Source organism: Pleurodeles waltl, chromosome 5 (assembly GCF_031143425.1).
Source record: "Pleurodeles waltl isolate 20211129_DDA chromosome 5, aPleWal1.hap1.20221129, whole genome shotgun sequence".
NCBI lineage: Eukaryota > Metazoa > Chordata > Amphibia > Caudata > Salamandridae > Pleurodeles > Pleurodeles waltl.
In genome coordinates this window covers 15,663,825-15,680,910 of record NC_090444.1, presented here as the reverse complement: position 1 = coordinate 15,680,910, position 17,086 = coordinate 15,663,825, and the positions used below count along the sequence as shown (strand labels likewise).

The 17,086-nt window shown below is 44.6% G+C and overlaps 1 protein-coding gene across 4 annotated transcripts in view; it reads left to right on the top strand.

The window, feature by feature from the left end:
• LOC138295282 (zinc finger protein 773-like) overlaps nt 1-17,086 on the top strand; it is a 93,143-nt gene that overhangs the window by 68,233 nt on the left and 7,824 nt on the right. For 2 of the 4 annotated variants that reach the window (XM_069233479.1, XM_069233478.1), the window contains 3 exons: nt 2,277-2,390; nt 10,192-10,307; nt 16,381-16,492. In XM_069233479.1, coding sequence (XP_069089580.1) covers nt 2,277-2,390; nt 10,192-10,307; nt 16,381-16,492 — 342 coding nt within the window. The remainder of the gene's footprint in view (nt 1-2,276; nt 2,391-10,191; nt 10,308-16,380; nt 16,493-17,086) is intronic. The other 2 variants (XM_069233480.1, XM_069233481.1) reach the window with 2 other exon arrangements.

Here is a 17,086-nt window from a genome sequence, read left to right as displayed (position 1 = left end):
TGTGGTCTCCATTACTAAGGGTCTCTTATGCACATCTTAATAACATGCATCTGTTACACTCACTACTTGACATTCATACTAGATGCCGAGTCCAAGGGTCTGGACCTACACATGGAAGCACAATTTTACAAAGGAGGGCCAGTAGGCCTCCCCAATGGAGAGAGAGATAAAATATCTATTCATACTCGTAGTTTACTCTAAAACGTGGTATGCTGCAACCTCTCCTTCATGCCCTATACCCAGGACAGGGACAGTAGTTCACTGCCAGCGATGAAGACACACTTGGTGCGCCCCTCTAGGTCACAGGACAGGTACAGGACATAATATAGCCAGGAGCAGTCTTGACCTCTGCACACCAGCTGATATAAGTGTGATGCCGGGGCCAAAATAAAAGTCAGGATACCAAATATACACATAGTTGGGCACTCATCGCAGGAGAATATGCATGTGTAGCACGCAGGGAACATTATCCCCCCAACATGACAATCTGCATTTAGTACCTGTAGGACAATGGCCCTTGTTGCAGTTAAGTCCCTTGTAAAAGGTACCAGTGGTGCCAAGGACCTTGTGACCAGGGAAGGTCCCTAAGGACTGCAGCATATGTTGTGCCACCCTAAGGGACCCCTCACCTAACCCATGCACACTGCCAGTGCAGATTGTGTGTGTTGCTGGGGGAAAAAAAGGCAAGGTTGACATGGCATCCCCCTCAGGGTGCCATACCCACAAAAAACTGCCTGTGGCATAGGTAAGTCACCCCTCTAGAAGGCATTACAGCCCTAAGGCAGGGTGCACTACACCACAAGTGAGGGCATAGCTGCATGAGCACTATGCCCCTACAGTGTCTTTAAGTCCATTCCATTCTTAGACATTGTAAGTACAGTGTGGCCATATTAAGTATATGGACTGGAAGTTTGTCAAAACGAACTCCACAGTTCCATAATGGCTACACTGAATACTGGAAAGTTTAGTATCAAACTTCTCAACACAATAAACCCACACTGATGCCAGTGTGGGATTTATAAAAAAAATGCACACAGAGAGCATCTTAGAGATGCCCCCTGGATTTTACCCAATCCTCTAGTGTAGGACTGATGGGTCTATGCCCACCATATCTCATTTTGATACAGTATAGACAGAGCCAGCTTCCTACAGTACCTGATAAAATATCTGTTTAATTATTATAAGCAGCCAAACCTGCATCACACACAGATTCTCTGTTTATCTGAGAGGTGGACGAATGGGGATAAATAACTTATTCTATTATGATTTATCACCAGTGTCTTTTTTAAAGTTAGGGCAAACCTTCTGTATTCAGAAATCTGAGCAAGTATCTGCCTATCTCCAGTTGAGATGGCTCTGAAGGTCCTCGACAGTGTACGTGTGCTGTAAAGCTCGTGCTTTGGCAGCATTCTGCTTTGTTTTTTTGGACACTTTGTCTGTTTGGCACTTAGGCAACAGCTGGAACTGCAAGATGCCATGATCTAACCTGAAGTAAACCAGAACACCCACCACTACTGCCCTGTTAGGGTCTGAGCTGTCACATCCAGTCCTCAACAGCTGGTCCTGTCTCCCCACAGTGCAGAGCTCATTTGCATTGTGCATGTACAACAGTATTTAAGATTAAACCAGATTCCTTTACTGTTACTGAGCTGGGAATGGAAGCAATACATTGTTCAACCAGAAACAAACCAGATTTGGTTTGACAGCCGATGCCAGGGAACCATCTTGATGTCACAGATACCCATTTAAGGTAACCTGATGAATCTTGGGGCTCCATAATGACCCCTTATATTCTTGGTCTCCAAACAAGATGCATCACTGCAAAGCCCACATCTGACTGTGGACCACAGTTTTGTCTTCATGCAGTCACGTCCGTTGACCACCCTATTGCATTCTCATGTCAATCCTAGAAAAAAGTGCTGCTGGAAATCCCTTGTTTGCTCCAGGAGCTGTCCCAGCTTGTTTCTGGTTGTTCTCAGAGTCCACAAAAAAGTCCTGCACCTGTTAGCCTTTGTTTCACTTGGGTTTTCTGAGTATCTTGAAATAAAAGATTTGATTAAGAAATTAGTTTTGATTGTAAATGAGTCCCAGTCATACGCGGTTCTCTGATCTAACAATGGTTACTTATTTATTGCGTTTTTGTGACCATCGATTTGTTTAATAAGCAGAATAAAATTGGGTTTTATACCACATTTTGTTGAGATTTGTTTTGTGTGTAATTGTTGATGATAAACTTGTTTGCAGTCCAGCCTTAAGTGTTGTCCTTGTGGCTACAGCTGATCCTATCCTCCGCCGTGAGGGCGCATTTCTGCTGAAGAAAGAAAAGGAACTAACCCACGTGAACCACTGGGACTCTGTGGAAACAGAGGATAGGAGTGATCTGAACACAGGTGAGTACGCCTTAGAAAAATGAGCATGTTATTTTAGCTTGTTGCATAGTGATATGGCCAGGTAAGCTATTGGATTGTCTGGTTACTTAATTGATTATGTTTTTGCTGAGGGTGTTTGATTATTGATAAGTGGATTGTACTTTAGGTGACTGGGTTGGATTGTTAGTAAGTGGGATGGTTGGTTAGTAGATTAGACTGGTAGCAAGTGGGATGGACTGAATGTGAATGGTGGATTGGCTTGGTGGTGAGTTGGATGCTGATAAGTTGATGGGATGGGATGGGAGGTTAGTTTGAGGGTTGGACTGCTGGTGATGGGCGTTGGATTGTTGGTGAGTCATTTTAATTCTTGGTGACTGGATTGAATCATTAGTGAGAGAGATGGGTAATCAGCTGGTGTGGTGGCTAGTTAGAGTGGTGACTTGAGTGGGTTGGATTATTGGTGAGGGTGTTGGACTGTTGGTGAGTAGATAACTGATAGGTTAGTGGCAGACGTTTTTGAGTGTCATATCGTTGAGGAATATTGAGTGGGATGTATTGTGACTGGGATGGCTGGTCGGTTAACAGGATGGTTGGTTAGTTGGTAGATTGAACTCTTGGTGAGTTGGTTGAATTGTTGAAGAGTGGTAGGTCTGGGTTAGTGGAGCAGCTGGTTTATTACTGTGGTGAGTGGGTTATATTGAGTGGATGGTTGGCGAGTGGGTTTGCTGATAAGTTACTGTAATGGCTGCGAGCTTGGTCTGAATGTTGCAGAGTGATGCTGAGGTTGTGCAGGGGATTGTAGGAGGTATGCAGTATGGGAGAGGGTTGAAGTGCGTAGCAGAGGGCATGCAGAGTGTAACCGAGCATGGCTCAGATGTGTAAAGTGTACTTGAGTGTAGTTGAAGGATTGCATGACGTCGCTGGTCATGGCTTAGAGTTTGTAGTGTCGCAGAGGTTAATGCATTTCGATCCTTCACATGGGTGAGGGTATGCAGGCTGAGCGAGGGAGCAATTTATAGCAAAATGATGACTCATTACTCAGTAACCCAGTATGTTTAGCTCATTAAGGATAAGAAGGCATAACAAATAAATTGGGTTATTAGTTGAGGCATATAAGTACCCTCCTCAAGCAATAATCACAGTTCTTATCAGGGTGAACCCTTAAAGTCCCTAAATTAACCTAAGCTCTGGCATTGAGCAGAAAGATGTAACTTAGAGACAATTTGTGAAGTATTTATGCAGTATTAAAACAGTAATAAAGTTGAAATGCAAACAACAGGAATCCCAAAAAGAATTAGAAAAATAGAGTAAAATGTAAAGAAAACTAAGGGCCACATGTATTAAGGTTTTTCTGATCGCAAACAGGCCGATTCAGAGAATCGGACCATTTGCAACCCGAAAAAAGCATTTTGACATGTATCAAGTCAAAACTGTGATTAGATAGCAAGCTACCTAATCTGAACTTTGGTTTACGACCAAATACTGATTTGATAATTGAAAGGGGCGTCCCTTTCAAATACTGAATTGTAATTCTATGTCTTAATGTTTTGCAACCAAATTCCAGTCGCAAAACATTAATAATTTACTACAGAAGTGTAATGGTAATGCAATCACAAAAGGAAAGGGGTCCCCAAGGAGACCCTTTCTCTTCTGAGAATGTAAATAATATTTTTTTAAGAGCAGCCAGTGGTTGCACATACTGCTGCCTACTCCTAAAAAATGAAACTGCAAAGTTTCATTGTTTTCTTTTAAACGCATCCCATTTTCCTTTAAGGAAAATGGGCAGCATAAAAAAATACTTTGGTAAAAAGCAATCACAGACATGGTGGTCTGCTGACCTCAGGAGGCCACCATCCCTGTGATGGCTGTGATTCCTAATGGGTTGCAAATTGCAGCCTACCTCATTAATATGCATGAGGTAGGTCTGTTTGTGACACACTTGGAATTGCTAATGAAACTCAAAAGATTATCATACATGAGGAATACCGATTTCCTAATTGCGATTCAGAGAGAATTGCAATTAGGAAATCAGTATTCCTAATGTGAGTACATCTGACCCTAAATGACACCAAAATTACACAAAAAACTGTATGTGGAACCAGAGATATGCACTTCTAAAGTTTTAACTGGAAATAGCGCCAAGAAGCACAAAGTGCCAATCATAGTCAATGGTCTCTGCAGAACAAGACCTAGGCACCCTTGACACTCACTGCTATGGAAGTCAGGCCAGGCACACCTGCCCGGTTTGTACTGGACAAAGGATTTCATCTTCTGACTTTAGTCCTTTGAGTCCTGATCCACCATAGGCGTACACTTCTGAAGTCACCCAGGACCTCAGGGAAGGCACTTAAAAGAATCACAGAGGATCAGGTAGAGCCCAGTCCATCTCCAGTTGCCACTAACTGGCAGTTGCAGGAAAGGCCTCTTGGCGCTTGTATCCCTGTAGCTTGAACAGGAAGTCAGCCTTACGATGCCTGGATGCCACTTCTTTGTCCTGGGTACAAGAGAGAGAGACGGTCCAGTCCTTCAGGCTCTCACCAGGTCTCCGACATCCAGTGCAGTCCTCTTCTAATCTTACACTAGTACGTAAATATTCTGACATGGGTTCCTGGAGATGCCACTTTTATGCCTGCTATAAGCTAGTGGGCGGGAATGACCTCGAGGGGCGCCTTAACCAATGGGGAAAATGTTTCCAGGGCTAACCCTATCCACTTTGGGCATTTTCAAGATGGCTGAAGTCTTCGGCCACACTAACCTTGGGTCCTGAGGGCCGGAGGTTTGCGCAGGGAGCGTAGGCCACCATCTAACACCAAAATCGTGTTTTATACGGTCTTTGTACCCACAACATCAGTGACCGGAGTCTGGTTCAACCAAGCTGAGGTTTCAGCAACCAGACAGATGATCCACACTAATTGTCTGGCATTCTGTTTTCCTCCTTTGAAGTGTGTCCCAATTGTCATATGAAAAACTTCATTAGACATGTCAAACAGGTCTTAACACTCCAGCAGGATCTGACTCTGTGATGTCAACAAGAGGCCCCCTGTGATGGAGGCTGGTCTGGCTGGCATGGGGAGGTGGGACACCAGAAGGGTGCAGGCCTGGCTATTAGCTACTTTTGCTTGTGAGAGGGTAGGTCTTTTTGAAGTTAATCAAGCACTTGGGCCCATAGGACAGGCCATCCTGTCAGGGGCACGAGAACACGTCCCCAGACCCAAGGCCTTTGTATCTCTCCTGGGAGTAAATTCACACCCTATTCACGCCTTTTGAAATGCCAATTACTGGCTGGCAGAAGTGTGAGGGCAAAATGCAGATTTAGCTTCCAGAGACTTCAGACAAGGACTTTCTAAAAATATCTAGAAAAACCCCCAACTTCACCATTGATTTGAGTTAATACCTATTAAAAATAGTTTCATTATTTTTCTAGCTTGTCCCCTTCTCGAGATACAGTGTTGGTATTTAATACTGCATCCCAGTGCATTCTTATGGAACAGCCAACCCCGTCACAGTGAAAATAGTTTTGAGGTGCTAGTCATTGTAAGGACGTGTTTACTATTACCCTTTACATGTCTTACTTTTAAATACCATGCATCTTGCCTTGATGGGCATAAAGGCTTACTTAGGGGTCTCATATACATATTGAAAAGGAGGGTTTTAGGCAGGTCAAAAGGGGTTATTTTGTGAGGGCGAATTTGCAATTTAAACCTGAACAACAAGGCTACTGATGGCAGGCCTGCAGTCATATTTGCATTGCAGGGGTTGGCACCATGAGTGCTGCAGCCCACTGGTGACATACAACTTACTGGCTCGGAGTTCACTTTGGGATCCTCATACTAAGGACTTCTCAGTAAGTTAAATATGGCAGTTAGGGGAATGCCAATTTCAACATGTGGAAAAGAGGAGCACAAACATGTTACCACTGGTTAGCAAGCGTAAAGTGCACAGAGTTCTGTAGCTAGCGAAAATAGGGTTCATCAAAACAATTTAGGTCGACCCTGCAGAAAGGACAAATTTCCAACAAAGTCCAGTAGTCAGCCAGCAGAGGAATCCTAATTTCTAGCACAGCAGATTTACCATGAGTGACACATTAGCCGATATTGAATCATTTTATCTCCATATAAGAGATCGATACGAGTTAGTGAACATGACCTCCTGGCTCCTATTGGAAGCTCCTAAAAGCAGAGAAGTCAGTTTTTCCTGACCAATGCTATAAAATACAGCCTGCGTATATTGTGCACATTTTGTTACGTCTCTGGTTGGTAGAGTACTGCTGTTCATTCCAGAAAGATTAGGGGGCTGCATACCAGGTGTTCACTGTACCTTGGCCCGTTGCACTGTCTCCATCAAAGTCAATACAAGAATGCAAAGCCCGCAGAGACCATACGCAGTAGCGCTCCGAGATCTGTGTGCTGGCTGCAGGGAGGCTGGATTATAAAGCAGGTTTTTCACAGTTCATCCTATTCAGATGCTTCCCTAGATCTCAGTCCTTCCTGCCTCCCTGGTGAAGCAGCTCCCACACTTGTTGCACTGATGCAGCATTGGGACGGGTGGCTGGTAGTGTTGTGGGGAAAAAGGATTTCTTGAAACACCTGTTATAACAGTATGCCATGTATGCATAAAATGTCTGATAGTATCTTCTGGGCCACTTCGTTATATTCTTCCTACAGATGATTCAGTCCCACTGTCTTAAATACACGGCCAACATACACAGGAGTGTTCTTAACTAAAGATGACGTGCTTCATCATGCATTAACAAATACTACCCTGGCACACATAACCTAGCGAGTGTATCCAGAAAAGCACTATAGCAGCTCATAGAAATTCAGGGACCCGCTTTAATAACCCAAGTCCTAATCTCAGCAGGTAGGATCACATTCACCCGTATCTGGCCAAGTGTTCATCTCTACAGCTTACTTCTCAGACAGCTTAGGCAACTTCCAGATATTCTTCCTCTGCCTCCATGCATGCCATGAGAGAATATCAGTACGTCCTAAGTTTAAACATCATTTGTCCTCTTGCGCTCCCAGGGTGTTTGCTTTCTAGTTATTACCCAACCTTGCTTAAAACTGGACTTAACCAATATGCCCTCCGTTCAGAGGATTTGGTTTGCAGTGCTGAGCGAGCTCGCCAAGGTACTGAGTTGGGAGGCCCCCTCAACCCCCAGTGGTTCTGCTGGGAGTGTTGGATGAGGATGGGGTATACAAGCAGAAACCCCTTTCCTTGGAACATACGGCCTTAATGGTGGCCAAGAGGGACACTGTGACCTGCCGGAAATCACCCACTCCTCCCACCCTCTCAGGATGGCACCGAGGGGTAGACAGGTGCGCAAGGCATGAGCGGCCGGTTTATGAGGCCCCCGGCTGTCCCCGCAAGCATGATTGAGTATGGGGGAAATGGCTGGGGCAAATCCCTTGAACATTCCTTGGAGCCCTGGGTCCAGTGAAGTTGCTGTATTGCTATCTGATTGTTGTATACTGGTGAAATCTGTACTATGCTTGCTAGGTTGTGATGTTATATTGTTCTCCAAGACTGGTTGTGCTAATACTGACCTTTTCACTGAAAACTCAATAAAATGTGTTTATTAAAAAAAAAAAACTGGACTTAACCAATAACTTCCTTAATGGTGAATAGAAAGGATAAGGGAAGGAAAATGTGCATCTCATTCTCCACGGGTTTAGCGTCACACATATCCTTACAACCAGATGAGTAACTGCACATAGGCTTAAACTTTGTAAAGGCAACGTTCCTAGCCCTCCTAACAGTGTATGTAGGGTAGGGAGGCTGAATCTGGATAAAGTTTTATTCTTAGGACTTGCCTAAAATGCATAGTGCCAAGGCCCTTCTTAGTGTGTGTGTGTGTGAGTTCTTTCATTTCAGGACGTTCCCAATACTCTTGCTTTATCACTTCCAACCTCTAGTGGTAAACATTTCATTTTCTGACCAGACCGAAATCAGACCCACAGTCATAAAAATACTGTGTATAGGTTTGAGTGTGGCTCGTCCGATGCAGTATCAGGGTAGACACGGAATGAAAGTGCTTTTGGTGGTAAGGGGACCAGCTTACCTTATCCTGGCATGCGCCTCGTTGGGCCTGAAGTCCTTCAGGGGCAGAGTCCCTGCCCCAGGGGGGTTCTTCCTTCCAGTTGCCCATGACACTCATCTGCAGTCCCAGTGTCCAGCAGTGAACTATCCAGTTCTGGCCTATCCAGATGTGCCACATCACTTCCTTGCCTCGTCCCCTCCTTCCTGCACAGTCTTCTGGGATAGCTCAAAATGGTGTCATCTAGGAGTTAGTTGCCACATGACAGCTGGCTGATGGACACAAGGCCCTGCTCAGGCAGCTGGACAGAGCAGTAATTGTCCCTAATCCTGAGCTGAGTCAAAGAAAGAGGACATCCCTGGATGACCCAAAAGTTGTACAACTATGCTTTTGCATTCTACTGCATTATTCTTTTCTTACAGTTTACAGTGTGTATTAGTGTGACTGTGGTCTCGGTGAACCCCATAGGACTGGAGTTGCTCCCCAGACCATCCTTTTCCATTGACATTTAATGGAGCGTCCCTATAAGGCAAATACAGTGAGCACACTGACATTGGAATTTAATGAAGTGTCCCTACAGTGAAAATACAGTAAGCACACTGACTATCCCACATGTGTACACCCATCTCATGAGACCACCTACTTTGTATAGTCCCTTCTGTGCTAGGCTACCCAAGCGCAGTTCTTGGGCTCCACACGACAGGAATCCTCCCCGCGCAGCCCTCACATGAGTGCACACGCGTGTACATACATGATCATGTAACCAGCACGTGCCTCCTACTCTTCCTGCGCCACAACAGCCTTTCCTTAACAAGGCCGCACTAGCGGTCACACGCGCAGTCCATTTTACCATGAGTTTACTGTGGGTGAGTCCCCGCCTAGGAGGCTCCTCACGGCAAAAGGTCAAAAACCAGGTGGTCCAAAAGCAAAAAATCAGGACAGACCAGATGGTCAGAACTGTCCTCCCACACATTTTAATTTGAAATTTTCAGTAAGATATAAAAATAGTAGGACACATGATCAACATAAAATAACCTAAATCACTGGCAACGTGGATAGCAGCAAGAAGCTAGGTTTGTAGTATGGTATTGAGCCTGTGTAAACATTGAATAACATCTGCAAAACAAACCTGAGCGCATACCCCCTTACGTAGAGCCTTCGGGATGCCCCCAAATTGTATTCCCACTGATGAAACTTCAAGCCAGTTATTCCACTCTGATAAAGCAATTTAACAGCATGTCCATGGAGCTCACAGAGGTATATCTTCACAAATGAACCCCATATTCACACACACTTCTACATTTATGACTGTCCAGAGGGCTTGACGTTCCTTGGTTGAGCCTGGAATTGAAGTCATTTGCTGGACCCAGTAACTGCAACAAATGGTAGATGCCACATTTGGTTTCTTGGAGGCAGATATTCGTCAGTTTAAGGAGTCATGGGAGCATGCACTTTCCAGAAATATTCCCAATTTTGATCAACATTTTGTCCCATGCAGGCGTGGAGCAGCATACAGAAGTCGGCTGATAATGTGTAGAAATCTTTGATTTCCTTGAAGATCATCTGCAGAATATATAGGTTTTAGTTACATGTTTTGCTTCTTTTCAATGAAGTTTTACATATTAAATAGGAAAAATACAATGAATGTCTATTCAGAAATGCTTCCAAGGTGGCTACAGTTAGTAACTAAAATGTTATTTTAGAAAGCTGTTCAAATATTTGTCAGAGCGGCAATAGTTACAAGAGTGTGGTGATGAACCACGTAATCTGACTTTATCTTTACAGAGTCTTCCTATGAGAGTCTCGGGCTGCATATTGTTGTCAAGCAAGAAAAGCAGCCCTGCCTGATCAACCCCTCGGATGCTGAAGATGAGCAAACCACAGACCACCTCTTCCAAGGTGAGGACCCCTATTTAAGCTATGTAGTGGAGCCAGGTAGGTTGGCTGGTTGGTAGAGGTGTCTGTAGTAACCACTCCAGGCAAGAAATGGATTTGATGTAAGATTTATTAGGGACAGCAAGCAGCAACAGTCCAATCACAGCCAGAACCTCCTCCAACTGTCCCTCCGCATTCTAAATATCACGCTCTGACCCGACATGTTACCAGGGTTGCGCAAGCACAACCCTGATACCACAGAGCCCTAAGCTGCAGCCAGCAGTGCCCCGTGTACATTAGAGTACATTGCGCTGCTAGTGCTCGCTTTTCTTGGAGTCATCTGAAGTCATGTCACTGCTGGGACATTGACGTGAAGGATATCGTTGGAAAGAAGAGGCCCTCCCAGATGCAAGCTTCAGCATCTGAGTAGCAGGTTTAGGTCTGTGTGGGCATCTCTTGGCTGCTGTTGAGACACTCTCAGTCCCTAATGGTCTTAGCGGCTCCCAGGAGGCACAATCTTTACACACCTGCGACGGCTCTTAGAGAAGGGCGTACTGCATTCTAAAGTCCCATCAGCTGTATTAAGCTGAATAGTGGGTACATACCGTGTAGAAATGACTCTGGGTCAACCAAGCTTTTAACCATGAACTCCCTGGCATTGCAGCAATTAGTAAACCATGGGTATCACACAGTGCTTAGTTTGTAAATAAAAACGTGCCGGTGCTCAAAGCCCTCTTCTTAAACACGTGGCTGCTGCAATTAAATGTGAGAACACGGAATACTGAGGCAGAGCACACCTGAAGCCATCTCGGGCCTCTTTAATCCATTTACATCCACTCCCTGCCCTTTCGGTTCACTCTTGCAGCTTTCTAATTTCTCCCTTTGTGGCGCTTTTTCGTTTTTCTCTTCCTCCGTTTTTCCCATATGAGGTTTTTGCTCGCAGCAAATGCTTGAGGCAGAAGAATAAGCCCGGCCCTCTAAAATAAGTGCCGGTGCTCAGCATCGGAAACAGCAAGCACAAATTAAGCACTGGTATCACATTATGGAGCTGTTCATAACTGCAGTCTGCTCCACTTGCCTAGTTCATCGATCCTCTCTCGTTTGATTAAGATCACCTTAGCTGGTTGGTCATTTAGACTTCACTGACTGTTTTCTGTATATTTCCCTTTCACTTCATTATGCAGCATCTTCACGGGTTATAGCTTCTTTGCGTCCGCCGTGCTGGCAGCGGACAGGACTACGGGCCTGATGTGACGGATATCCCGTCCGGTGTATTACGACATCCATAGGCCATAATGGCCTCATAATACAGCAGACGGGATATCCTTCACGTATGTGATGGAGTAATAACCCCCTCCACCAAGCTCATAATCAGGCCCTGAGTCTTGAAACCCTTTGTATGTCGGTGCATATAACAGGCAAGCGTGGTCTACGCACTGTATTTCCTGATTACCTCTGCCACCGGGGTCCCCGTTTTACCCCAAGCTTCTGAACAACTGCAGTACTGGCTTACATTTGGCGCAGGTAGCAACTTTCCTACACATAAAAAGGCAAACTTTGGATCAAGCATTCCATCGAAAGCTATAGAATGAAACCCTAGTTCTCTACCCTCGAGTCGGTATGATAATGTAGGAGTAACATCTCATGCTTTTTAAAAAAAACTAAGAATAAACCATTGACTTCCGTGTGTTTTACAAGTTAAAAAGCATTAAAAAAAGTGACAACCTTCCTTTCATCACTGTGCTACAGGATTACTCCTCAAGCTCCCCACTCATTGCACTCTTAAACTTTTTTTTTCAAGTGATCGGTCTGAAAAGTGCTACAACACTGTCCCCTGGGACCAAAACCAAGGTGTACTCTCATGCGGTCCCACGTTATACTCTGGAACTGAAAACTGTACATCAAAAAAGAGGCCAACATAAAGCCAAGGTGTGAAAGAAATTTCAGGATATTGACAAAGTTAATTAAAATCATATTTTCTGGCCATACTAACCTCCAAGTCTTCATGTTGGGGCACAAAGAAATATTTTCGATTAAAAACAACCAGAAAGAGCTTTTCAGAACATTTCAGATGCTTCTCATCCCTAGAGAATGTATGTTCCGTGTGACAATATTTGTAACTTTTTCTCTCTAGAAACATTTCATTAAATTTCTTTTTACACTCCAGGCAGACCTCTCAGATCCTCCTCAGCTATGTTAGTCACAGTTCCAACAGTGAAGAAAGCAAGATGGGGAGGAAGGTCGTTGTCATATCAAGGTGCTATGCTCTGGAATAGTCTTCCTCTTAATATTAGATTAAGTTCCCAAGAGATCCCCTTTAGGAAGGCCTTAAAAACCTGGCTATTTAGAGTGTGATTTCCTATGCGATTATGAACAGTGATGAGTCTGCGTTGCAGTATAAGCGCTATGAGGCCCCTGGGCAGTTTAGGCACTATATAAGCAATTTTAACATAACATAATCAGGAACAACATAACAGGCAGTGTGACAACATACTGTGTATTTTGTGTTTACTTTAAGAGGTTGGAAGTTGACACTCATGCTTCCCAGGGAGATCACATTCCTCTGACATTCTACCTTAGGCCAAGCTAACTATCAAGGCCAACATGCCTCATCAGTCTCCAGCAGGTGTGTTGTAATCCAGGGAGAAATCCAGGAAGGCAGTAACTCGGAGATGATACTGGTGCCAGCTTAATTGAGAAGTGAAGTGAAAGTGATAAGAAGCTGAAACAGAACCAGTGAAGAGCCAAAGGAGACACTGGTGTCCAGCGAGAAATCCAATCCAGATTGGCTCACTGGACAACAAGAACCCCAGGCAGATCCCATGGCCATGGCACAGCAACATCACAAGTAAACATTAAAGGTATCACACTAATGTAAGTTTTGAGTCATAACATCAGGTCAGATCTCTTGAAACCACAGCTCAGATCTGTTGAGCTTCCTCAAACCATACGCAGGACAGGGCCATTCTAGGACTCACCAGACTCTAGAGTACCTTTGTGGCCAGCTGTTGAGCTCCACCAGACTAACCTACGAAGAAGCACCCAAGAATGTCCTCGGTACTGCTGAGCATCGAAAGCCCCTCAGGCTTTGGGCCGTTGTGCAGGTACATGTTCTTAGGCTTGTACTCTGTTCAGCCTTCAGTGCACAGACTGATGTCTCTGACAAGCGAGTGAGAGCTATGCTGGCCCAGCTTTGGGAGATGGGAAGGGAATATCAAGTGCCTTACATTACTTACAGACTGGAATGTAAATGAGAGGAGTGCTTGACATTTGTTTGGCCCTAAAGCGCTTTAGGCCCTAATTGCACAGGACTCAGATTATCAAACAAAAAACTATCAGGTCCTGGATAGTGTGAAAACACTAAACTTCGCTGTGGTCCATAGTCCTTCAAGGAGTTATCTTGTACAAGCCTCTGATACCAGGTCCGAATGGAGACAGGCTGTCATACATGGATTTTTAGCTGTATAAACAGGAAATATCCTGGACAGGAGCAGTGCCTGTAGAACTTGTCCAACCCTCAGAGGCCAGTATGTAAAGCTTCTGTTTATCCATGGTTCATATCCAAAAAAGTCAAAGCTTTCTCTTCCCAAGGGCCAACTTTCAACAGTTTTCATCATGAAGCGCTAAGACACTCATGTATCTCTACTTCCTTCACAAAAAGTACAAAGCACACCTCTGCCAAGGAAATTCTTTAGGCTTCTCATCAAGAGAATGTAACAGGGTGGTGTGTGTTGTATAAACATAGGTACATTTGTAGTTGGATAGAATTACAATTCCTGTATAGCTGTAAGAACAATGCCGCCCTCCCCCTGTATGGCTGTTCTTGCCTGGCCTGTGTTTCTCTCCAGTAATCTCTCTATAGGCTGTTAGTACAGCAAATGTGCCCTTTGTTTTTTACACTCACCAGCATAAAGCAAGGCACTGTTTGCCAGAGGTGCGCCCAAAGTGTACTCCCTAAAGGACATGCTGCACCTAAAGTACACCTAAAGTTGTAGATGACTACCGCCCCCTCCTATGAGGCTGTGGACCACTGACACTTGTGACAGCTAATCACAGTAGTGGTTGTACAAGGCTTTTTCATTGTTTTCATGCATGGGGGTGGCTATCCTCCCTATTAAATTTGTGCACTCCCCCATTACATGCGATTTTACTTTCTTCTCCTTGTTAAATGTTGCCGTGTGTGGTATGTGGGAGGGGCGGTGTATTCACACGAGTGTTGTGTCAATGGGAGAAGATGCACAGGGTGGATGACGTCCTTGGGAGGACACACAAACTCTTGCATTCCTTCATATGTCTTGTGGATGCTGCAACCTGCCTGCTGTTATTCCTTGGAACCTGATCCGGAGACCATTTAAATGTCTGTTGGGCAAACTCCTTTCCTGTGTTCTGAGTATGGCCCAGATTGTTGGCCGAGTTGGACTCTAATCCATGTGGCATTTGTGTCAAATCATAAGTAGCTTCTGCACGGATGTCCTGAAGACAGATGAAATGCCGCCTCACTCACTGAGATCTCTTGGAGATGTAATGTAACCGCTGACTCATGGGAAGGGGCATCTGATGGCAAAACAAACAAGAGCAGTGCCCTCATTCAGCAAGGATCACCATCTTCATCATCATCACCTTAGAGTGGTGAGAAGAAAAGACAGTATAATAGTAAGGAGAAATTTTAGCAGGTGATTGATCAGAGTAGGAAGACAATTTTCTATATTTATAATCAACAACATATACCTATTCATAGGGTCATCATAGCTACAGCTTGCCTTCTCTTTTTAGCTATCTGTGTCTCCAGTATCCAAAAACAATAATAATATACTTTTCTTGGATGGCATTAATACATCCAAATTACCATATTAATCCAGTAACTGAACCCAAAGATCAGTCTGAGAGTAGAAAGGCAGTGGTTGCTTCTTTGCAGCAACTCAGTCAGTGCTGACACAAACAATGCTTCAGACTTTTCTAGGATACGGTACAACACAATCCTATCATGTCCTTGAGTGCCTTTAGAACATCTTTGTCCAGATGGTTACACTACTAAATAATCCTTTGATTGAAGTAACAAGTTCTTAAAACTTCCTACGTGTAACTGAAGGCAAGGGGTACCTCAAATCAGGGTTCTTAAGATTCTGGAAAAACACTTGTGAAAATCCAACAGAGACAGAGATTCCATTTAGAGTGGTCGGGAAGCACTGACAATATGCCAAGCACTTCCTTACCTACTGAAAACTGAACCTGACCACCACACAGCAAGTCATGAGGCCTTGCAAGACCAACAGATAAAACCTTTAATAACATGAGTTATATAAAAGTGAATCCTCGCCACTGGATGTATTTCATGAAGGGAGAGAAACAGGCCCCTGACAATTAGGCAGAAGAGGAAATCTTACCTCCCTGAAATGTGTGCAGAGGTCACCTCCGTTACAAACATTGACCATGAACCTGACGGCCCTAACAGGCCAGCTGGCAAAACAAATCTAAGATACATCCGGACATATGTGAAATGGGGGCCCTTGATGTTCACTTTCACCAAAAAGTATTATTTTGGGTGCTATCTCATCTGCGTCACAGTCAGTTTATGTTAAACTGTGATTAAATGAGCACAGGGGATGAAAATGAAGAGAACTATGGCAAGCGAGATGGCAGAGAGCAGAAAACTATCGTCTATGGAAGCAGAGGAAGTTTGAGGGCAGTGATCCAAACATAAGAGGGATGCTGGTGAGTGGAATGCAAGTCACAGTAGGGTTCATGGACGAGACCCCATACAAAGTGGATGAGGCACTGTGATGGTGCTGTTTGTTGTATCTTGACAGAATTGTGCTAGAAGTTCCAATAGGAAAAAAGCAAAACATGTTGTAGGTCAGCACTGAAGTCTGTGCAGTCTAAGGTATGAGATTCCTTATTGGGTTTTTCAGGGTCTTACTGACCAGGCAGCAGTGTGTGCAGTATGCCCGGTGCTGGACCCAAAGTGGAATAGAAGAATTTCTACAAGCAATGAGGATTGTTCATGAGGCAATCTTGGTGTATTCGGCATCATTCTTCAGGGCATGTGGTAGCTCCTACCTGATAACCCTAACTCCTCTTTATGACTTTCTTCTTCCACGTTGTGAAGAATCCAGGTCTCAGGTGATGGCAAGAGCGGACAGTAGATGGACCTCCCCGGTCACACAGCCCCAGGATACAGAGAAGGGAGAGCCTGCGGTAGTACTCATCGAAGGTGAGGCATGAGAGGCTGAATCTCGGACAGTGCCTGATGCAAAGCAAATAGATCCACCTCTTTAGTTTGCTTGAAGCTCCATCCCTGAGATGGGTGCTGTCCGTTCAAAGGCCTTTGAGAGGCACGTAAAGATTCAAACATGCTGAAGACTCTATCCAAAGGCTCCTGAGAAGCACACAACACTTCATACCTAATAAAGAGACTTTTAGCCACAGATTTCATATCTTAGAATATTCCCCAGGCGTCAGACTGGATCCAAAACATCTTGAGCAGTACCTCTGTGCGGCAGTAGGTGGTGCTAGTTGGCTCTGCATCTGTATTGTAGGCCTCCTCCGCACTAGATGTGACCTGTGCAGTGCCTATTTAGGCGCCATCCCTGCATGCTGGCATGATATCTTTTCTTTCCGCACATATCTATAAGAGCTCTTTCCTTTCCGCACCATCCGCGGATCCAGAAGAGTAACTTCAGTTTTGACAGTTTTTTTTTACTTAAGGTCACCCTCACTAGGAAGAAACCTGTGGGTTTTAAGCTCAGTGGAGCCTGCCATAGGCAGATGTCTGTGACAGACCCCCACCTGGTTTGCTTATAGTGCC